The sequence below is a fragment of the Toxotes jaculatrix genome, chromosome 6 (assembly GCF_017976425.1).
Source record: "Toxotes jaculatrix isolate fToxJac2 chromosome 6, fToxJac2.pri, whole genome shotgun sequence".
NCBI classification, from domain to species: domain Eukaryota; kingdom Metazoa; phylum Chordata; class Actinopteri; family Toxotidae; genus Toxotes; species Toxotes jaculatrix.
Window position 1 is genome coordinate 8,673,329 of NC_054399.1, and position 16,822 is coordinate 8,690,150.

Below are 16,822 nucleotides of genomic sequence, written 5' to 3' on the forward strand. Positions count from 1 at the left end.
CAGTTATAGGGTCTTAGTCGACAGGCTTCCACCTCCAAAGGAGCCACCTCTCTGGCTACCTGGGGAGATGTTAAACACTCGCACACCTACACACACACACATACACTGCTGAGAGCATGTCAGTTGAGGCTGACCTGAGTTGTAGTGGCTAACAAGCTCAGTTTACACCCCTGCTGGCCTCCCTTGGAGTTTTACTGCTGCCTGCTCGACCGCCACTTGCATTCCTCAATTTATGGTGGCAAGCTTGGCTTCTACAGTCATGTCTAGTTGCTTTCATGGATGCTGCAGTCATGAATGATTAGTCCGGTGACTGACTGGGAGCTACCATAGCCATGGTTTCTTATCACCCAATATAATGAGCTTTGTTTAACGGCCCAGAACACACTGTGAGTATAACATTTGAGCTATGGGAGTTCATTGGCAATTCTTCGTTGCTAGATAGACAAACAATGCTTTCGTAAACAGAGACCAATTGTGTAGTGTGTGTGTTTGAGAGAGAGAGTGTGTACGTGTGTGTGTGTCTCGGTGGCGCCAGCTCAGGCTGAGCACCTCATAAACCCCTGCTGTCCAAAGGCTGCCACCTTTGACAGAATGAAAAATCCCCCTGTGGGGGGAATTAACTCTGCTGGCTCTCTATGCACACACTGAAAATTGCAGTAAACAGCTTCCTCATTACTCATTCATACACTCGTATTTATTAGAAATGGCCATGCCTGTCTAACCCAACCATACGTTTGTGCACAAGGTTCGCGAAACACCAGAAACTCACTTAGTATAAAACTCTGATTAGGCGATCGCAGAGGAAAGTTATAATCCCATGTTGATTTTAACTAATATAAGCCCAGCCAGACCAATGATTGGTGACTTGTATATTTTTCATCTCGGTCATCATGTCGTGGTAGATTGTATATTCTTTGCGTTCCAGTTGTGGTTCACAGAACACGTTCAAACAGAAAGACAGGGTGGTGAGGGCACTGTGCAGCATAGTGTGTTTAAATACAATTCAGTCAATAACAATTAACTGTACATGTAGACAAAGGGCAAGCATTTATGACAGCTGAGGATGAGGATTTTGCAAAATGGGATGCTCCTTAGTGGCAACCTGTCCAAATGGCTTTTCGGACCTTTTGGACATATTGACCCAGGGCTTTGTTAGTCAACCCAGGGTTTTGGTTATATGTTTAGCACATTATATTTAATCCTCTGTAAATAGTAAACCCTGATTTGCATGAGGCGGAGCTGTCCAGTCTGCTGTGGTGCTGATTAGTGTTCATGTCCATGTGCATGGCTACTACGGACGCTCAGTTGGCAGGTTAAACTAATGTAGCTTAATAGTCCTGCAATAAGTCCTAACTTCATGAATGTTCTGTTTTTGTTGAAACTGTTTTCCAACTCTAGATTTTCACAAGGTAATGTCAGAGACTGTTGTGAAGGATCTCATAAGTATTTCAAAAAGTATTTCCCACCATAAGGCTTCACCAAGGAAACGAATGACGCACGCACACACTCAAAGACAATATATGTCTTCCTCAACAGCTGCTGATGGATAAGAGAGTGGGTCTGAAGAGATATGAGCTGAATGGGAGAAAAGTGTTGTTCTACTTCGATGAGGTGAGTTTAATCCAGATTCCTCATTGCTGCATGAGTCAGGGTTGTGCACACGTGAAAGTGTACTATAGTGATGGTGGGTGAGAAGAAAAGTACTCAAGAGTGTTTGCACAGGGTTGGGGAGTATTTAGAGCATGTGTTAGTGTTTTGATGTCCATATTTGCATCTGCCTCCATTTGCATGGGTTTCTGGGTGTTTTTGTAAGTATTTTTTTCTGTATTTGCCACCCCTTTTTAGATTCCCAGCCAGTGTATGACATGTGTGGCCTTTCAAGCTGTCAGGGAATACATTGTGGGCAAGACAGCGCCTGTTCCGGTCAAGATCTATGACTACTACGAACCAGGTGTGCCTCTGATGAATATACTGCTCTTTAAAGAGTTACAGAGCAGGAAAAACATCTAACTCACCATGATTTATGCAGTGGCTTTTTTTGTGGAATTTTTTTTTTTTTAAGTTTATGACCTAGTTATGGTGAGCGTCATCATTGTTTTGTGTGTGTGGATGTGTGAACGTGCCGGTGTGGGTCTCTGCTTGTTTTGCAGCCTTCGAGGCCACCCGGTTCTACAACGTTAGCGAGAGCAGTCCGCTAGCACGGGAGCTGTGTGATGGACCCACTTGCAATGAGGTGGAGAGTTCAACCAATCAGTGGATAGGTGAGATTTATCCTACATCCTTAATGATACACAGATACCCCATTTCCCTCAGTCTCTTAATTTATTTTTGTCTTTTTTTTTGGCGCAGGTTTTGTGCAGGCAAACCAGTGCAACAATGTGTTTGGCTGTCTGGAGGAGGAGCAGTTTGAGCGTTGCACTTGCTACAGGGACTGCGGTTATGATGGGGAGCCGGTTTGTGGGTCAGATGGGCAGCTCTACCAGAACCAGTGTCAGATGGAGGTGTTTGCTTGTCGAAATGGGACACGCATAAAGCAGGTTCCACTGTCCCAGTGTCCTCACAGTAAGAGCTCTCTCGTCGCACAACACCTGACATCAGCGGGACTTGCACTACTACAGCCTGGTTCTAGACATCTGTATCTCCAGCCACATCTCAGATTTGTTCAAAGATTTAAATATATGTCTACTGGTTGGAGAAACAGTCGACCTATCAGAGATTAGTTGGCAGGACTAGAAAGGTGGATGTGTTTTTCTTACCTATTTCACTATCCAGCTGTATTACTGAAAAGCAATGCCAGAAAAACTGACACAGAAGTTTGACACAGAAGTACAAGTTGTCACAAATCAAGGTACAGAAATAACATCTCTTAATTAACATATTCCTTTGATCAATGTGAAAAAATTAAAGCAATATGGCAGCTTCCAGATCAACCAACACTGGCAGGATGGGCATGTCACACACTACTGATTGGTTAGGGCAAAAAAAAAAAAACAACGAAAACAAGAAATGAGCTAACATGAGCTGTGAAATTTAGTTTAGGCTAGTCACTGTATTCAAACTAGTATCTACTGTATAGTGTTTATTTATAGAACATAAATAGTAGGTGTGCATATCCCAAAACTTTTCTTCCCTTTAGAGTAAACAAGTATTTGTCTGTGTGAGTGTATGTTCTTAGGAACTCTTGTGTAATCGTCCACATGTCCATTGTGCATGCATCTGTACGTATCTCCGTTCATGCCTATGCTCACCTGTGTGTGCCATGATCTGAGCTGTGGAAACAGCTGTTCAGGTGTTGAGCTGATTACTGGATGAGTTTTCTGAGGAGAGCTACCCACCGTGCACACACACACACACACACACACACACACACACACACACACACACACACACACACACACACACACACACACACACCCTCTCTTGCTCTCTGCTGTATTACAGGGCTCTGTCCAAATGACAGAGTGCTTTTGTCCAGCCCTTTGAAATCCTTGTCACATTCCTTTCCGACGCACAGCCCAACAACAAAGGAGCCTTCATGTTGTGGAGCAGATTGGGAAAAGACATAGACAAAACTTTGGTGGGAAAAGACCTCAGTTTGTGCCAAGTGGTTCGTGCTGTGTAGATTATCAAAAGAATCGTATTTTTGTTTAGCGCTCCCTGGCCTTGTTTGTTTGTGTATGGTTGTGTTGGGGGACTTTCATGTCACCATTTCCCCATTTTGGAAAGGAAAAAGATATAATTTGTTTCCACACATGGCCCCTTTGGCCATGGTTTGGCCCCTGCTATTTTTGGAAAGATTTTAATGCAGGCTTCTGTTGAGACAGAGTGTACATCATTGTTTTGCCAAGAAGGGTTGCTCAGTGGGGTGGATAATGCTTCTGGCCAGTATTTAGATTATGCAACACTGAAACTCTGTTTAATTCATTACTAGCCACATAAACGTGAATAATCAAACGAGTGTGTGTTTGTATTTTCAGTAGAGACCACGGTGGAGGACAAGCAGCCGACAGCAAGCCAGGATACTGAGCAGCCCTCAGTGCCTGTACACACAGGTAACTTCATCTACCACAACTTACCCCACTTACACTGTTCACAGCTTTGCATTACTTCTCATAATTTTTCCATATCACCTCTCTCTTGCCCTCCAACCTTCCCTCCATCTGCCGACTGAGGCAAACTGTGCTCAGCCTCTGAAATAAGACTAAGTGGCTTTTACTTCTTCACTTGACAGTTGTCTTTAATATGCACATGTAAAGAGTCTGCAGCATGTTAAATCTGCTGTCTAAATGCTAAAGCTCTGATTTTTCTGGGAATCTAATCTGATTGTGCGTCCATTATAGCTCAGTCTGAGCTTGTGTGTCAGCTAAATGTAAATGTAGAGAGTCGAGATTTCAGATTTATTGGCACCTAATGGTGGCATGTGCGAATGTGTACAGATTTATGGTGTGTCATTTGCATAGTATATATATCTTTTTAAAAGTGCATATGTTTGTGTTTTTAATCTGGAGGAGAATGGGAGTTCACAAGGGCAGGGAAAAGAAAGAGAAACAAAGAGATGAAAGGATGTGTGGGTGGTGTAAAAATGAAAAAAGAAAGGGGGGGCACATAGTGAAAGAGAGATGACTGAGAGACAAGATGAAAGAAGAAAAAAAGAAAAAAGAGTAGGGTCAAAAGGGAGAAGGAATGAGAAGAGGAAAGCAGAGGAAAGTGAAGATGTAGATGGGGTGTGTGGTAGCACATTCCCCTGCCACCACATCATGTCTACAAATGATAAATAGGTGGATAGGTTTCGCACTGCAGGCTTGATTGTTGCTGTGCCATGAGCTTAGATCAGCTGCCACTTCCAGAGAGGCAGCCAGAGAATTCCTGATAGGATGTTTGGCTTTGTGTGGAGGGAGGATGTAGCTGTGTTACATCTGGCAATGAAAACATAAAAAAGGCACTGCAGTCATTCACAAGTTTCAGAAGTGTGCATGCTGTACATGCAAGCTTTGTGTGGATGTGCGGGGACTGCATGTGGTAAAGTGTGAGCTATTACTCATATATGTATATATATATATATATAAAACATTAGTCTACCCATGTGAATGTCTGAGTTGTGTACAAGTGTGTGTGTGATGTGGCATAGCCTGCACTGACTTGTTTCTCAGCCTGCAGCTCCCAGTAGCTGCAGCTCACAAAGCTCCACTCAGCAAACGTTCTCCTTTGTACAAAAGCTAATGCTTCACACTCACCACAGGAATGCTGTTATGCATGCACACGCACGCACACCTACACACCTACACACACACAGACATATATATGTATGTACATACACATATATGTATGGGTACACACATATACACAAGCACACACCGGCAAATACACCCACAGACTCACACACACTCACTTACAGCATGATAACCACGGGGGTGATTAGCTTGAATAAGTACTGTAAAAACACTGTCATTGTAAACCATTAGAATGTTGACGACATGCCCGCTAAGTGCACCGAGAGTGTAATAGGTGAAGGTGGGTTGTGCCAAGGAACTGACAGTTTCCACTGGAACAGTGGAGGAAGCTGAAGCTCTGGAATTAGCTTCCCTGTGCGGACTTGTCTTTATTAGTGAACTTGTACAGTATGATGGATAGACAGACTTGCAGGCTTCATTGGAACTGAATTTTCCCCCTCATGTGTGTGCTTCTGGTAATGTAATGTTTAAATATCCCACTTTAAAAATAGATTGTTCACATTATGTTTTTGTTTGTGGGTGTAAGAGCTCATCGTAAAGTCTTTTGTGTATTACAACCTTTAAAGAAACAAAATCTGACTGTATGGTACTTGTAATGAGTGCGGATATAAAATGAATACTTAATAAAGCCATATACTCTTTCAAAAAGAGTGATTTTAAAGTAGCATGCTATGGCAGCACTTTAAGCATGGAAGGACCCCTACTGTCACTGATGGGGTATTGCTGCTGAAGACCTTAAGATGTACAGGATATTAAGTCTCCATGACACCCAACGCTTTAATCTTCAGCAACTAAATCAAGTGGCTATCATCAGATATCACATATTATAATCAACCACTCAGTGGCCTCCTTATCAGGGCTTTTTGTCCACAGACCCTCATTTGGTTTAACGTGTCTGTATTTGTCACCTCAAACCTGATCTCTCCAGGTGAAGAGGAGCAGGGGTCCATGGCAGAGGTGTCCTACTACTCCTATGAATATGACCCAGATTCTGACCCTTTCCTTGCTGATGCAGAGGGAGGGGACCATTTTGACCTTCCTGAAGGTGGGGTGGGTGTAGAGCAGAAGGTGCTCTTGCCAGCAGATACCCAGCTACCCACACTGGACACAAAAAATACCCCTGAACGATGGTATGAGTGGCTTCATCATAGTTGGATTGGATTTCTGGCATTGTTCTAATGTGTTTATATGTTTTTTTTAGTGTGGAACCCATGTAGATCAGAATATGTGTGAGGATCTATGGCCAGCTTTGCCTAGGAAAGGACTAATGTTATTTTTTCTCAAGCTAATTAATACAGTGAATCTCCTGGGCACTGTAGTTTTTCAATTGTAGTTGTGTAATTTTGCTGGGGACTATTTTCAGATGTGGATGGATATGCAGTTGGTGCTCTATTGTCTCTCCACAGCTTTTGATTACAAAATCTGTATTGTTCAGAGAAAGATGTTTTAACAGTGCCTGGAATAATCTTACATTGAAAGTTTGTTCTGTTCTTGTGTCATCCCCAGAAACCCTCACAGAGTGAAGCCATACCCACCTCCAAATTGTACATTATTTGTGAATACGCTCGTGAATGGAAAGAGAAGAGAGACTTGGGACTTGCTCACCCTGAAAAGAAGAGATGGTGGGGTCTGGAGAATGAGAGTGTGACTTTGTGTGCGAGTGTACGGTATTAGGTATTAGTTTGTTTTGAATGGTAGAGCGGATGCATTTATGTTTGTGTGTGTGCTCTTGAATATGACGAGTGTGTGTATGATTGCTATTAAGCTAGTGTCCTCCAGACTTTGATTTTTCGTCCTCCAGATTCCTTGTCACCAATAGGCACCATAGCGTCTTTGTTATTCACTGTACTGCCTTTATAATCACTAGAAGAAATAATCAAGTATTTATGTTTGTAATTACACCTGACTTTAAGCAAAATATTTTGTTATATTTTCTATCTGTGGTATTTATTTGTAGCTAGAAGTAATATCATTTTTATTTTTTTGTCATTGCCCGCCCATACAGTCGACTTTTTGCCCTTGTGGTTCTTTCAGTTCAAACAAGCGAAACAGTATGTGCTATCAAAGGCATTTTTTTTTTCCTTTCATAGCAAGCTTTAACCCAATTATTGAAATGTTTGATGAAAATCTTGTGCTGGTATCCTGCTGGAAGAAGACATATGCTAACCATATGCTTTACAGAAACATAAGCTGAAATGTTTTTCATTTTTGAGATTTTCTGGGGCTTTTTGCCGTTATTAGACACCACAGTAGAGATTGACAAGAAACATGAGGAGAGAGAGGGGGACTGACATGCAACAAAGGCCTCTGGCCGACTCAAACTACAGACTTTACATTTACAAGAGATGCGTCTTTTTTCGACCAGTGGTGCACCAGGACGCACCAGCTCGAATGCTTCTGAGACTATTGTATCAAGGCACGGACATCAGCTACTCTTAAGTCACCTTTCACCTTACCTACCTTGAGATTTGATTGTACAGTTCATAAGCTATTGTGTTTGTTTGTTTTTTTGTTAAATTTTGATTCGTGAAGCAGCCAACTTAAAAATCAAGAATGAAGTTTTAGATTTCTGTAAATGTACCAAATTTGATTAAGTGTAGCCCCAATTCATATCAAATATTGTGCTTTTTCAAACAAACAAGAATAAACTTTGTATACAATCCAGGGTTTTTATTTTGTTGGATTTACCCTGTGGTTAATCAGCAAACAAGACATGCTCCTGTGTCTTACCAGTAATTAGCTGGGTGTAAGTCAGGCCTTAGAAATACATTAAACCCCTGCTATTTTTTTAGAACAGGGTCATCTCAGCAGATTCAAGATTCAAAAAACTTTAATTTTCCAGAGGGACAATTTGCTTTACAGGCAGTAATCCAACTCAAATACATACATCATAAACAACGTAGCACAAGATCCGTATCTCCTACACTGTCACCATGAATCATGGGAAAAGAAGACATAATGACATGACATAGGGGCTTATAGTTAGTTTAAAAAACCAGTAGCAGATGGAACAAAGGGCAGTCTGTATCTCTCAGTGCTACCTTTGGGGAGATTTCACCTCTGCTCTGATGGAAGCACCTGGAACTCAACATGTAAAGGATGTTGAGAGTCAGAGACCATTGTCTGTGCATTTGAGATGACCCTCACTGCATACAGGTGCTGAAGGTCATTAAGAGTAGCACAGGTAATGCTAAGGCCCTGCTTGAGAATGTTCTCCAATTTATTCCTGTTTTTAAGAGTTAAAAGTGCCAAACCAGCAAATCATAGAAAAAGAAAGGACATGTCCACATTAAAACTTCACAATGTCCTTAAAAAAAAAAAAAAACAACCTTTGATTTATCAGCATAGTACACGTAACTGCTGCACTAGCAGAGGAGCTGCAGTGCAGTTGTTTATAGAGGTTGTGTTGCTCCATTTCCTTTGAAAGGCTTGTTAAGTCTGGAGATAATTTCCTGTCAGCGGTGAGCTGTATTACAACCCTGCTGCTTCAGAAGGCCCTCTGCTTTGATAACTGACTCTTTGACCCCTGGCAAGCTACTGTGTTAGAGACAGAAAGCATGTACATGTGTGTTTCAGTTTGAGCATTGGATGTGCATTGTACATGTTTGTGTTACTGCTAACAACAGATTTGGGTTACCAAAGCAGCAGCCATGAGGGAGTTAGAACCTGTTAAAGTTTAATGTTTGTTTTCTGCACATGTCACTTGTCGACCCTCTCGGTTACTATGGCCTCCGGCAACTGGCAGCTCAGGCCCTTAAACGAATCCTTCAAATCCCAACTACAAATTATCACTGGGATTAGAGGAGATCAAAGAGGAGTAAACTATAACTCCATCTGAGTTATCAGTTTGACCTTAAGTTAGCAGAGGGTTACTAGTTTAATTTCCAGCAGCTTATTCCAGCTGTATGTTGGCAATTTACGACGTAGTCAGTGGGGGCCTGTTAAATGAAGGCAGTCAGCCTGTAACTGCTCCAGGTGTGTTGCATTGCATCTGACCCCGGATCTGTGTTGGGGATTTATATATGCATGTCAGGGGGAAAAAAATGTATACAATACAGTATGCACCATTCCTACTTTCATAAATGTAAAGAAGTGCATGCAGAGAACTGGTACTGTCTGGTAGAAATGTTACGAAACTTCACAAACACTTTTACCCTCCCGCCAAGCTCTTAGCAGGGAACAGTACGATTTACTCATCCTGTCCGAATGGAAAAACTTTTGTTCATGTTGTGACAATAAGCCAGCAGTGCAGGGGACCTGGCCCCAGCAAACTATCCACAGCAGTCTCCGTGGCAACTGCATGCATGGCTGAAGAGTGATATTGCGTCTCCACACTGCGATGGGCAGAAAGAGTGAAAAGAGAAAGGAGGGAGAGGGGGATTTTGGTTTCATGGTTTGCAGGGGGAGCTAGCATTACATGAGAGGGAATCGGAGTGATGACATTGTTCCTAAGTAGCAGCTGAGTGCACCTATACATCTACCTCTGTGGAGGAAGGGCCATTCACCTGTCTGAGCCGCCGCAGATGGAGCATTTGGACAAAAGGATGAACAGGCAGATAGATAAAACCCTATCCAGTGCAGTGTCAGCTCTACTGGTGACACTTTGATGTGTATTATAGGTCTCAGGTTTCTTGATTGTTTCAGAGGAAATTAGGGATTTATCCTGGATCATCCAGGGCTCTGAGTTTCAGTGTTAGCCAAGGCATGGCTGATGCTGGATCCTGGAGAAACAATGCTGTGATATTTGAAGAAAAGACCACCAACGTGGGCATGGATTGAGGTGCTCCTCTGGCACTTATCTGATAGCTGTTTGAGTTTCCAAGTATGCAGCCTTCCTCAGCTCTGGCTAAAAGGGGGAATTACCTGTGGTAAGGTGCAAAATATTTGACAAGCCTTTAACATTTTATGTTCTCCATGATTTTAGAATAGTCAATCATTATTTTCTTAGCCAATGTCTCGTTATGATTAACATGTATGAATATTTCTATAGTATTGCTACCACTGAGGGATTCATGAAGTATCCATCACTTCCACAAAGAGTCAAATGGAGAAGAAATATCCAGCAATCGCAGGAAGAGAAAAAGGTAACTTCATCAATGGAAGATAAAGTCTTCTAAAAACCTACTTTTACTAGTAATGTGAATCTGTGTCTATAAAATTTTTACACCCTGTGTAAAGACATGAACATCATTACCTGTGTTCCAGCTGGTCACTTTTGGACACGTGGTATCATATAATCTTAAAAGTGGAACACTGACTTGAACAGAGTGGAGGATTTCCCTGTGTGCAGACCTGCCAGGACTCGCTCCAGTCTGTGAAAAATGCTCCCACTTGCTCTGCTTGTGCACATGAACACTTGTATGCTGATGTAATTCTTTTCCCGAGGTTGTGTCTTGATGTTGTGTGCTGCTGCCTGCAGCACTGTCCTGCTCTGGTTGCTGTTTGTCTGACCCGGTGTGCATAACAGACAAAAATCAGATGCAGTCGGGTAATTACTAACAGCCCCTGGTTAACTGGCTGACAGGTGTCTCTGAGAGAAGAATGACGGTGAAGAAGATCAGAATTGCTTCTCATGCTGTAATGGATCAAATGATCTAATGACAGGTCACATTTATTCAGGGTGCTGAAATACACTGCTTGCACAGAACCTTACTTTTCTATGACACTGCCATTTTTAAAGGAAACTGTTGCCACTTTAAATCTCCCTTCCTGCAAATCTGTGTCATTTGTGCGCTGCAAATGCAATGTGTGGCACATAATGTGCGTGGGAGATTGTGATCAAGTGTGTAGGCCCTACATCTTTGTGACATTTCCCCTCTGTCTCTAGGGCCAGGTCCTGGTCGCTATGGGCTTCCTCCGACCATTGGATTTATTGGTCATGACTTCACCAAACCAACAAGTCCTGCCTATTCTTTCCATGGCAGGATGAGTGACAACAGTGAGCCATCCTGTTTTTCTTATTGTTAGATTTGCTACAGGGAAAACCTTTATTATTTATTCGTAATGTAAATAAATGCTTTGTTACTGGTCAGAGTAAAAATCAAAGCTGTAAATTTGATCATAGCTAAAAGAGCTAATCAAGAATAAAGCAGCAAAAATTATTTACTTTTTATAATAATATATAAATAACTTTTTTTCAGAATTATTTAATCTCACAAATACATCATATGAACCAAAAGTGGTATGTCCACAATGGTGTAATGTCAAATTAAAACCAGTAGGGGGAGACAACACCTCATTCTTCTGGAGTTATTTCTCACCCAGTTTATCTAGTTTAGGGGCTATTTCATGATCAAACCAAACAGAAAGAGAATACTGAATTTTTAATAAATGTTTGCATTGCCTGCAGTGTATTGTGTTGACTCCAGTCCAGGGCCTCAGTACCATGTTGACGCAAAAATCACTCGCTTTGGAAAAGATGGCACGCCTGCATACTCAATGCTAGGTCGAATGAAAGCACAGAGTAAGTTCCTCCTCCTCTGTTATAAGCATATTTCATTTTAGTGCAAATATTCCTTTGCAGACAGATCTATGGCATAATGAATTTTAAATTACAGCTTAATTGATAGCTCTGTTACAGTTGAAAAATGAACTCTAGTACAAAAACCACTTGTTTTTGACACTCCAGTGTCATCTGTTGCAACTGAAAATCTGAATCCCACTAAGTGCACTCTAACATATGGTGTTGAGGTGATATTATTCAACCGTTTTCTCTTTCTCTTCTCCAGAGGAGCTATTCCAAACACCTGGACCAGGCGCATACAGCCCTGAGAAAGCCCCACCATGCAACCTTCAGCGCAGACCCCCATCCTACACAATGGGCTCTCGCACACAGTACCGCAGCATCGACTCAGTACCTGCTCCTAACAAGTACTGTCTCCCTCCACTCATGGGCCCTCATGTCCCAAACAAGCCAGCCAGTGCAAGCTACACAATATCAGGTGCTTACAGCACCGGGGGACCATCTGTGGATTTAGCCAAGACGCCAGGGCCTTGCAGGTACAACAGTACGGACCCAGGTGTATATTTACCCCGACAGCCAGCATTTTCCATGCTGGGACGACACAGCTTACCCAGAGATGCCACCAAGAAACCCGGTCCTGGAACTTACAATCCAGAGAAAGTAACGGTTCACAAGGCCCGAGCCCCTGCTTTCTCTCTGGGCATCAGACACTCAGAATTTGTCACCCCACTAGTTGTCAACATTTCTGACTGAACATCAATCATCTGGGAAAATCGACACAAACATAATTATATAATGGAAAGAAAATATGCACGAGCAAATATGTGAAGAAAGTACATTTTATTTTGTTCTTTCTGCAGCAAAGAACTTGTGGAATCAACCATGACTCAAAATGTATAATATCTAGAAATAATATTTACATAACACAAACATAAGTATAAAGAACAGAAAATGTTCAGACAGAAAACTCTTTTGGGAAAAATCATGTGCTTAAGGAAAATAAAAAATCCTATGCTTTTATGACCACTCAGTAAATAAATCAATCATAACAAAAAGTCATTTTTTAAAAAATGTATTAAAAATATACAATTGACAAACTTTCACCTTCATATTGTTTATAAGGTTATCATTTACAGTGGAATCAAGATAATTGCCTCTCATTACCTCTAAAAATTGAGGGAGTTTGAAAGAACAAAAAAAGCAATACAACTAAGGGTTTTCTACACAATACATTAGAACAAATGTAGAGATGTATGTAGGAGAGTTGTATGGTCTGAAGACAATACAAATCAGCAAAGATGATAGCAGGTATTTCACAGATGTTTCCCGTTTAATCCTTTGGGAGAGGCCTTCTGAAAAGCAGTATGTGAGGCTCTGGAGAGTAAGGCAAAGAGGAAATATCTGTCAGCATCATGTACAGTACAGTGGTTACACCATACAGTATACTGCCATGCACACAGCTGAGGTCCATGTCCACATAAGTTTCATCATGGTCTAATAACACATACTAGGAGCTATTCCAAGATAAGTTCTGATATTTTTAATCTTAACATAGTAGTATACTCACACTTGTACAACAAGATTTACTGATCACTGTAATCATTCCTTTTCTCCATACAATGTAAGAGATGGCTGAAGCTAAAATGAGGCTTTAGAGATCTAAGTTTCACAGACAAAAAAAGGTCTGCAAGTTGTCCTTGTTGAATTTCTCAAGACAGTATTTCCTTGCTGAGATGCATCGGAAAAAAATATTGTACCTTTAGAAATGCCCAATTAATCTAATAGATACATACTAAGAAAAAAATCATTTATGATCATGGACTAAAGGAATGATTAGAGTGGTCAATATGCTATTTCCATGTACATATGGGCTTGTGAGTTTTGGTTTAAGAAAAAAAAAAAAAAAAAAAAAAAAGAACGTGCTATCCTTTTTAGTCCATGGTTACTCACCTGGTTTGTGGACCATGTAGTGAATCCAGCCCTGGCTCTGTTGCACCCCCAATCCCCTCCACTCCTCTTCTGTCATCAGGTGGGAGGAAGGCACCAGTTTAGACAGCTGCTTTGGAAGCACGACATGCCTATGTGAAGACAAACAATAAAACTGTAAGGAATGACCCACTGGGGCTCTGAAAATCGCTTTATTTGACAAAAGAAGGGCAAAGCAGTAACTTATGGTCAATTCCAGGTACCTGTAAATCAACGGCAATACTCCAAGCCTCAATTTACCAGTAATACTAATGATGTAAGGGTTAGTTTTTGTGTTTGTTTTACATTTAACATGCTGCAGTGACTTAAAGTTAGCAAGCCAGGCCGATCTCACCAACATTTAGCATGGGTAGCTGTTAAGTGGACCAGGGAGCTGTTTTGTTAGAGTATTGTAAAAGAGTTATGAATCTTAATCTAAACTAAAATTATATACCCAACACGGTCTTTTAATAAATTGCCCATATCAGGACGAAGCTGCCAACGGATGTTAACGTTATGCTGAGCCACGTAGCTACCCTAACGAATCATACCGTAGTTTGACGTTAGCTAACTAGCCACACAACACAAAATAACGGACTTTTGCAAACGTTAACTTTAGCAAATGTCGATAATCGTACCTGTACTCGAACTCCTCATCGCTGTACTTGTCAGAATAGTAAATCTGTTTTTTGGACATGTTCAGTCACAGTTGAAGCCCAGAAACCTCTTTTCAGGTGATATGAAGCAGTTAGCTCACTTCTTCTGATGTTTACGGTTGCAGCAAGTTGCTGTCATCTGCCGCTGTTTTCGGTTCAAATTCTAACGGCTCCCCGCACTCTCCGGATTGGTTAAGGCACGAAACCCGCCCTCCCACCTAGATCGTCTATATCTGGGAAGAGGAAGCACTCGGTTGCGAAAGCACAACGAGGAAACACAACTTGTAAAAGTGAGCATGTATACCTGTAAATTCCTCTAAAAAACGTTAGTTTCAGCTGTCATCTTAAGTTTTGGTTTTGTGCCGTATAGGTCAAATAAGGCTTAAAGGTTTTAACGGAAGATATTATAGGAAAACACCAGATCTTTTCTGACAGCTAAAACAGAGGCTCAGTGAGAGCTCTGCATTTCCTCATTCTCCCTGATACGTAACGCTGCAACGTACAGTACCTGCGGTTGACGTTGGGATTTTGAAGCACGTGTTTCTTAATACTCCTCAATCTAATGCCTCCTAAAGTTAAAATAAACTCCTGAACGCCTCCAGCTACGTGTTGGTTTATACAGCAGCGGCGGTGAACACAACAGTTGTTTTACGAAAGTCTGTAATCTCCACGTGTCATGAATCTACCATCAGCACGTGTATATTAGACAGGTAACACACAGGACCCGTCGCTCTATCCAGTGTCTTCGTTGCTGTTCAAAGCAGATCCAGCTGAACTGGAGTTTGCAGGGGTTTAAAACACAGTTAGCGGTGTTAAAATGCTACTGCAGCTGAATCAGGAGTCTGATCTGCCCCAACGCAGGTGTGTAACACAGCCTCAACATCACATAGCCCCACACAGGCCTGACCGAAGGCTCACAGTAAAATGGAGGCAATGGAATGATCATTCTGAATTATCATTTTGTTTCGCTGTTAGCTGTACTATGCTCTGCAATGTTTCCACCGTTGTTTACTTTTCCACACAGTAATATTGTTCCAAAAACTTCAGTCATATGAACTTCATATTGTAACATGTCTGCCCAGTGTTTCCTTTCAACCTAGTGCAGTTAACTCTGTTAAATATACAGTATTAGTTTACCAAGTGGGAGTTGCTCTGACAATACATACAGGATGTGATTATTTATTTATGTGTTTTTTACATTTCTGCCAGACTGACCACATGTCCTCCTTGCAATCACTGGACTAATGGTGGCGGATTAATTGGCAACCAAGTAACTGTTTCTGTCATAAAATGACCTGAGAAGGTAAGACCTTTATTTGTAATTACATCATTTTATAATTTTGACACTTGGTTGTAGTGTTGCATCTGAAATACCATGCAAAGTAAAAGCCTGGAAATGTTGGAAATTAATTAAATGATCTGAGCTCTATCTGACCTTGCAGTCCAGAAGTAATTGGACAGATACTCATGAAAATAGCGTTTATATAAATGGAACCTTTGCTTTAAAAAAATGATCATCATTCATGTTTGCCTCACCACAGTGACCAAAGGATGCTGAGCAAATAAAAAATATAAATATAATTATAATATAATATAATATAATATATGTTTAATAATAATCAGAATAGCTTGAGGCAGGTCTTGGTTAAATCTTTTTTTATTATTATGTTTGTTGTTGGCTGATTTGAATCAAAGAAAACAAAACAGTGTTATATTCAAGTTAACTTACCTCACGATTAGAAATGTCATGTATTCAGTTAGATACAGCGATATTTTTATCTTTAGGATTTAAATTTTGATCTAATCCAGGGAAAGGAGAGGGATTTGTTTTGTCTCTCAATATATTTTACTAGACTATAACTAGACTTTATCCCTTAATATAAAAATAGGTCACCCCCTTTTTTCTATTTGACACATTTGACCTAATACATTTTATTCTTTAAATTTCAACACAATTGTTCTGTCATAATAGTAGGCTACACTGTGAGAAATGCATCAGTCATCTTTTACGTTCTCTTTGGGCCTTACATAAATATTATTTTTCTCTGTCAATGATTTGCAAGTACAAACTCTTTTTATATTTTAACCAAACACTTTAGTTTGAGGTTTCCATGCTGCAGGTAACCTATGTTGTTGTTCTAAGTTGTAATTACTGTTGTCAGGGAAACACCTGCTAATGAGTGGTGGTGTATGCACAGCATGATTTGTTCCACTTCTATATGCGAAGTACCAAAGTCAGGAGGTAAATATGTTAACTCTTCACACACAGAACAACATAGTATACTTTTGTGACTGAAATTGCATCGTAACATCAGGTGCAATTAAATGATGCATATTGGTATTAATTAAAATTAAACCTAGCAGCACTTTTTAAAGCTTGCTGTTGCATCTGTTTGTTTAAAATACTTGGTTTGAAGGACTAAATTTCACTAATGTATTTAATTTTTGTACCTGTTGTCAGTGCAGCTGTTTGTCAGAAAAAAAAGGGGACAGAATGTACAGAGGAT

General features: G+C 40.8%; 3 protein-coding genes across 3 annotated transcripts in view; 2 read left to right on the plus strand and 1 right to left on the minus strand.

Annotated features, from left to right (window-relative positions):
• cpamd8 (C3 and PZP like alpha-2-macroglobulin domain containing 8) overlaps positions 1-7,857 on the plus strand; it is a 39,086-nt gene extending 31,229 nt beyond the window's left edge. The window contains exons 38-44 of the mRNA XM_041041105.1: positions 1,537-1,611; positions 1,846-1,951; positions 2,151-2,261; positions 2,350-2,562; positions 3,978-4,052; positions 6,160-6,361; positions 6,738-7,857. Coding sequence (XP_040897039.1) covers positions 1,537-1,611; positions 1,846-1,951; positions 2,151-2,261; positions 2,350-2,562; positions 3,978-4,052; positions 6,160-6,361; position 6,738 — 783 coding nt within the window. The 3' untranslated portion in view covers positions 6,739-7,857. The remainder of the gene's footprint in view (positions 1-1,536; positions 1,612-1,845; positions 1,952-2,150; positions 2,262-2,349; positions 2,563-3,977; positions 4,053-6,159; positions 6,362-6,737) is intronic.
• A 2,418-nt stretch (positions 7,858-10,275) lies between these two features.
• Positions 10,276-12,500, plus strand: odf3l2b (outer dense fiber of sperm tails 3-like 2b). The gene is made up of 4 exons (XM_041040422.1): positions 10,276-10,315; positions 11,059-11,169; positions 11,581-11,694; positions 11,960-12,500. Exons 1-4 carry the CDS (start codon positions 10,276-10,278, stop codon positions 12,445-12,447), a joined length of 753 nt encoding a protein of 250 aa, XP_040896356.1. The 3' UTR covers positions 12,448-12,500.
• A 41-nt stretch (positions 12,501-12,541) lies between these two features.
• cks2 (CDC28 protein kinase regulatory subunit 2) lies at positions 12,542-14,356 on the minus strand. Its single transcript, XM_041040423.1, has 3 exons — positions 14,298-14,356; positions 13,645-13,772; positions 12,542-13,068 (listed from the first exon to the last, which is right to left on the minus strand). Exons 1-3 carry the CDS (start codon positions 14,354-14,356, stop codon positions 13,025-13,027), a joined length of 231 nt encoding a protein of 76 aa, XP_040896357.1. The 3' UTR covers positions 12,542-13,024.
• Positions 14,357-16,822: the final 2,466 nt, after the last annotated feature.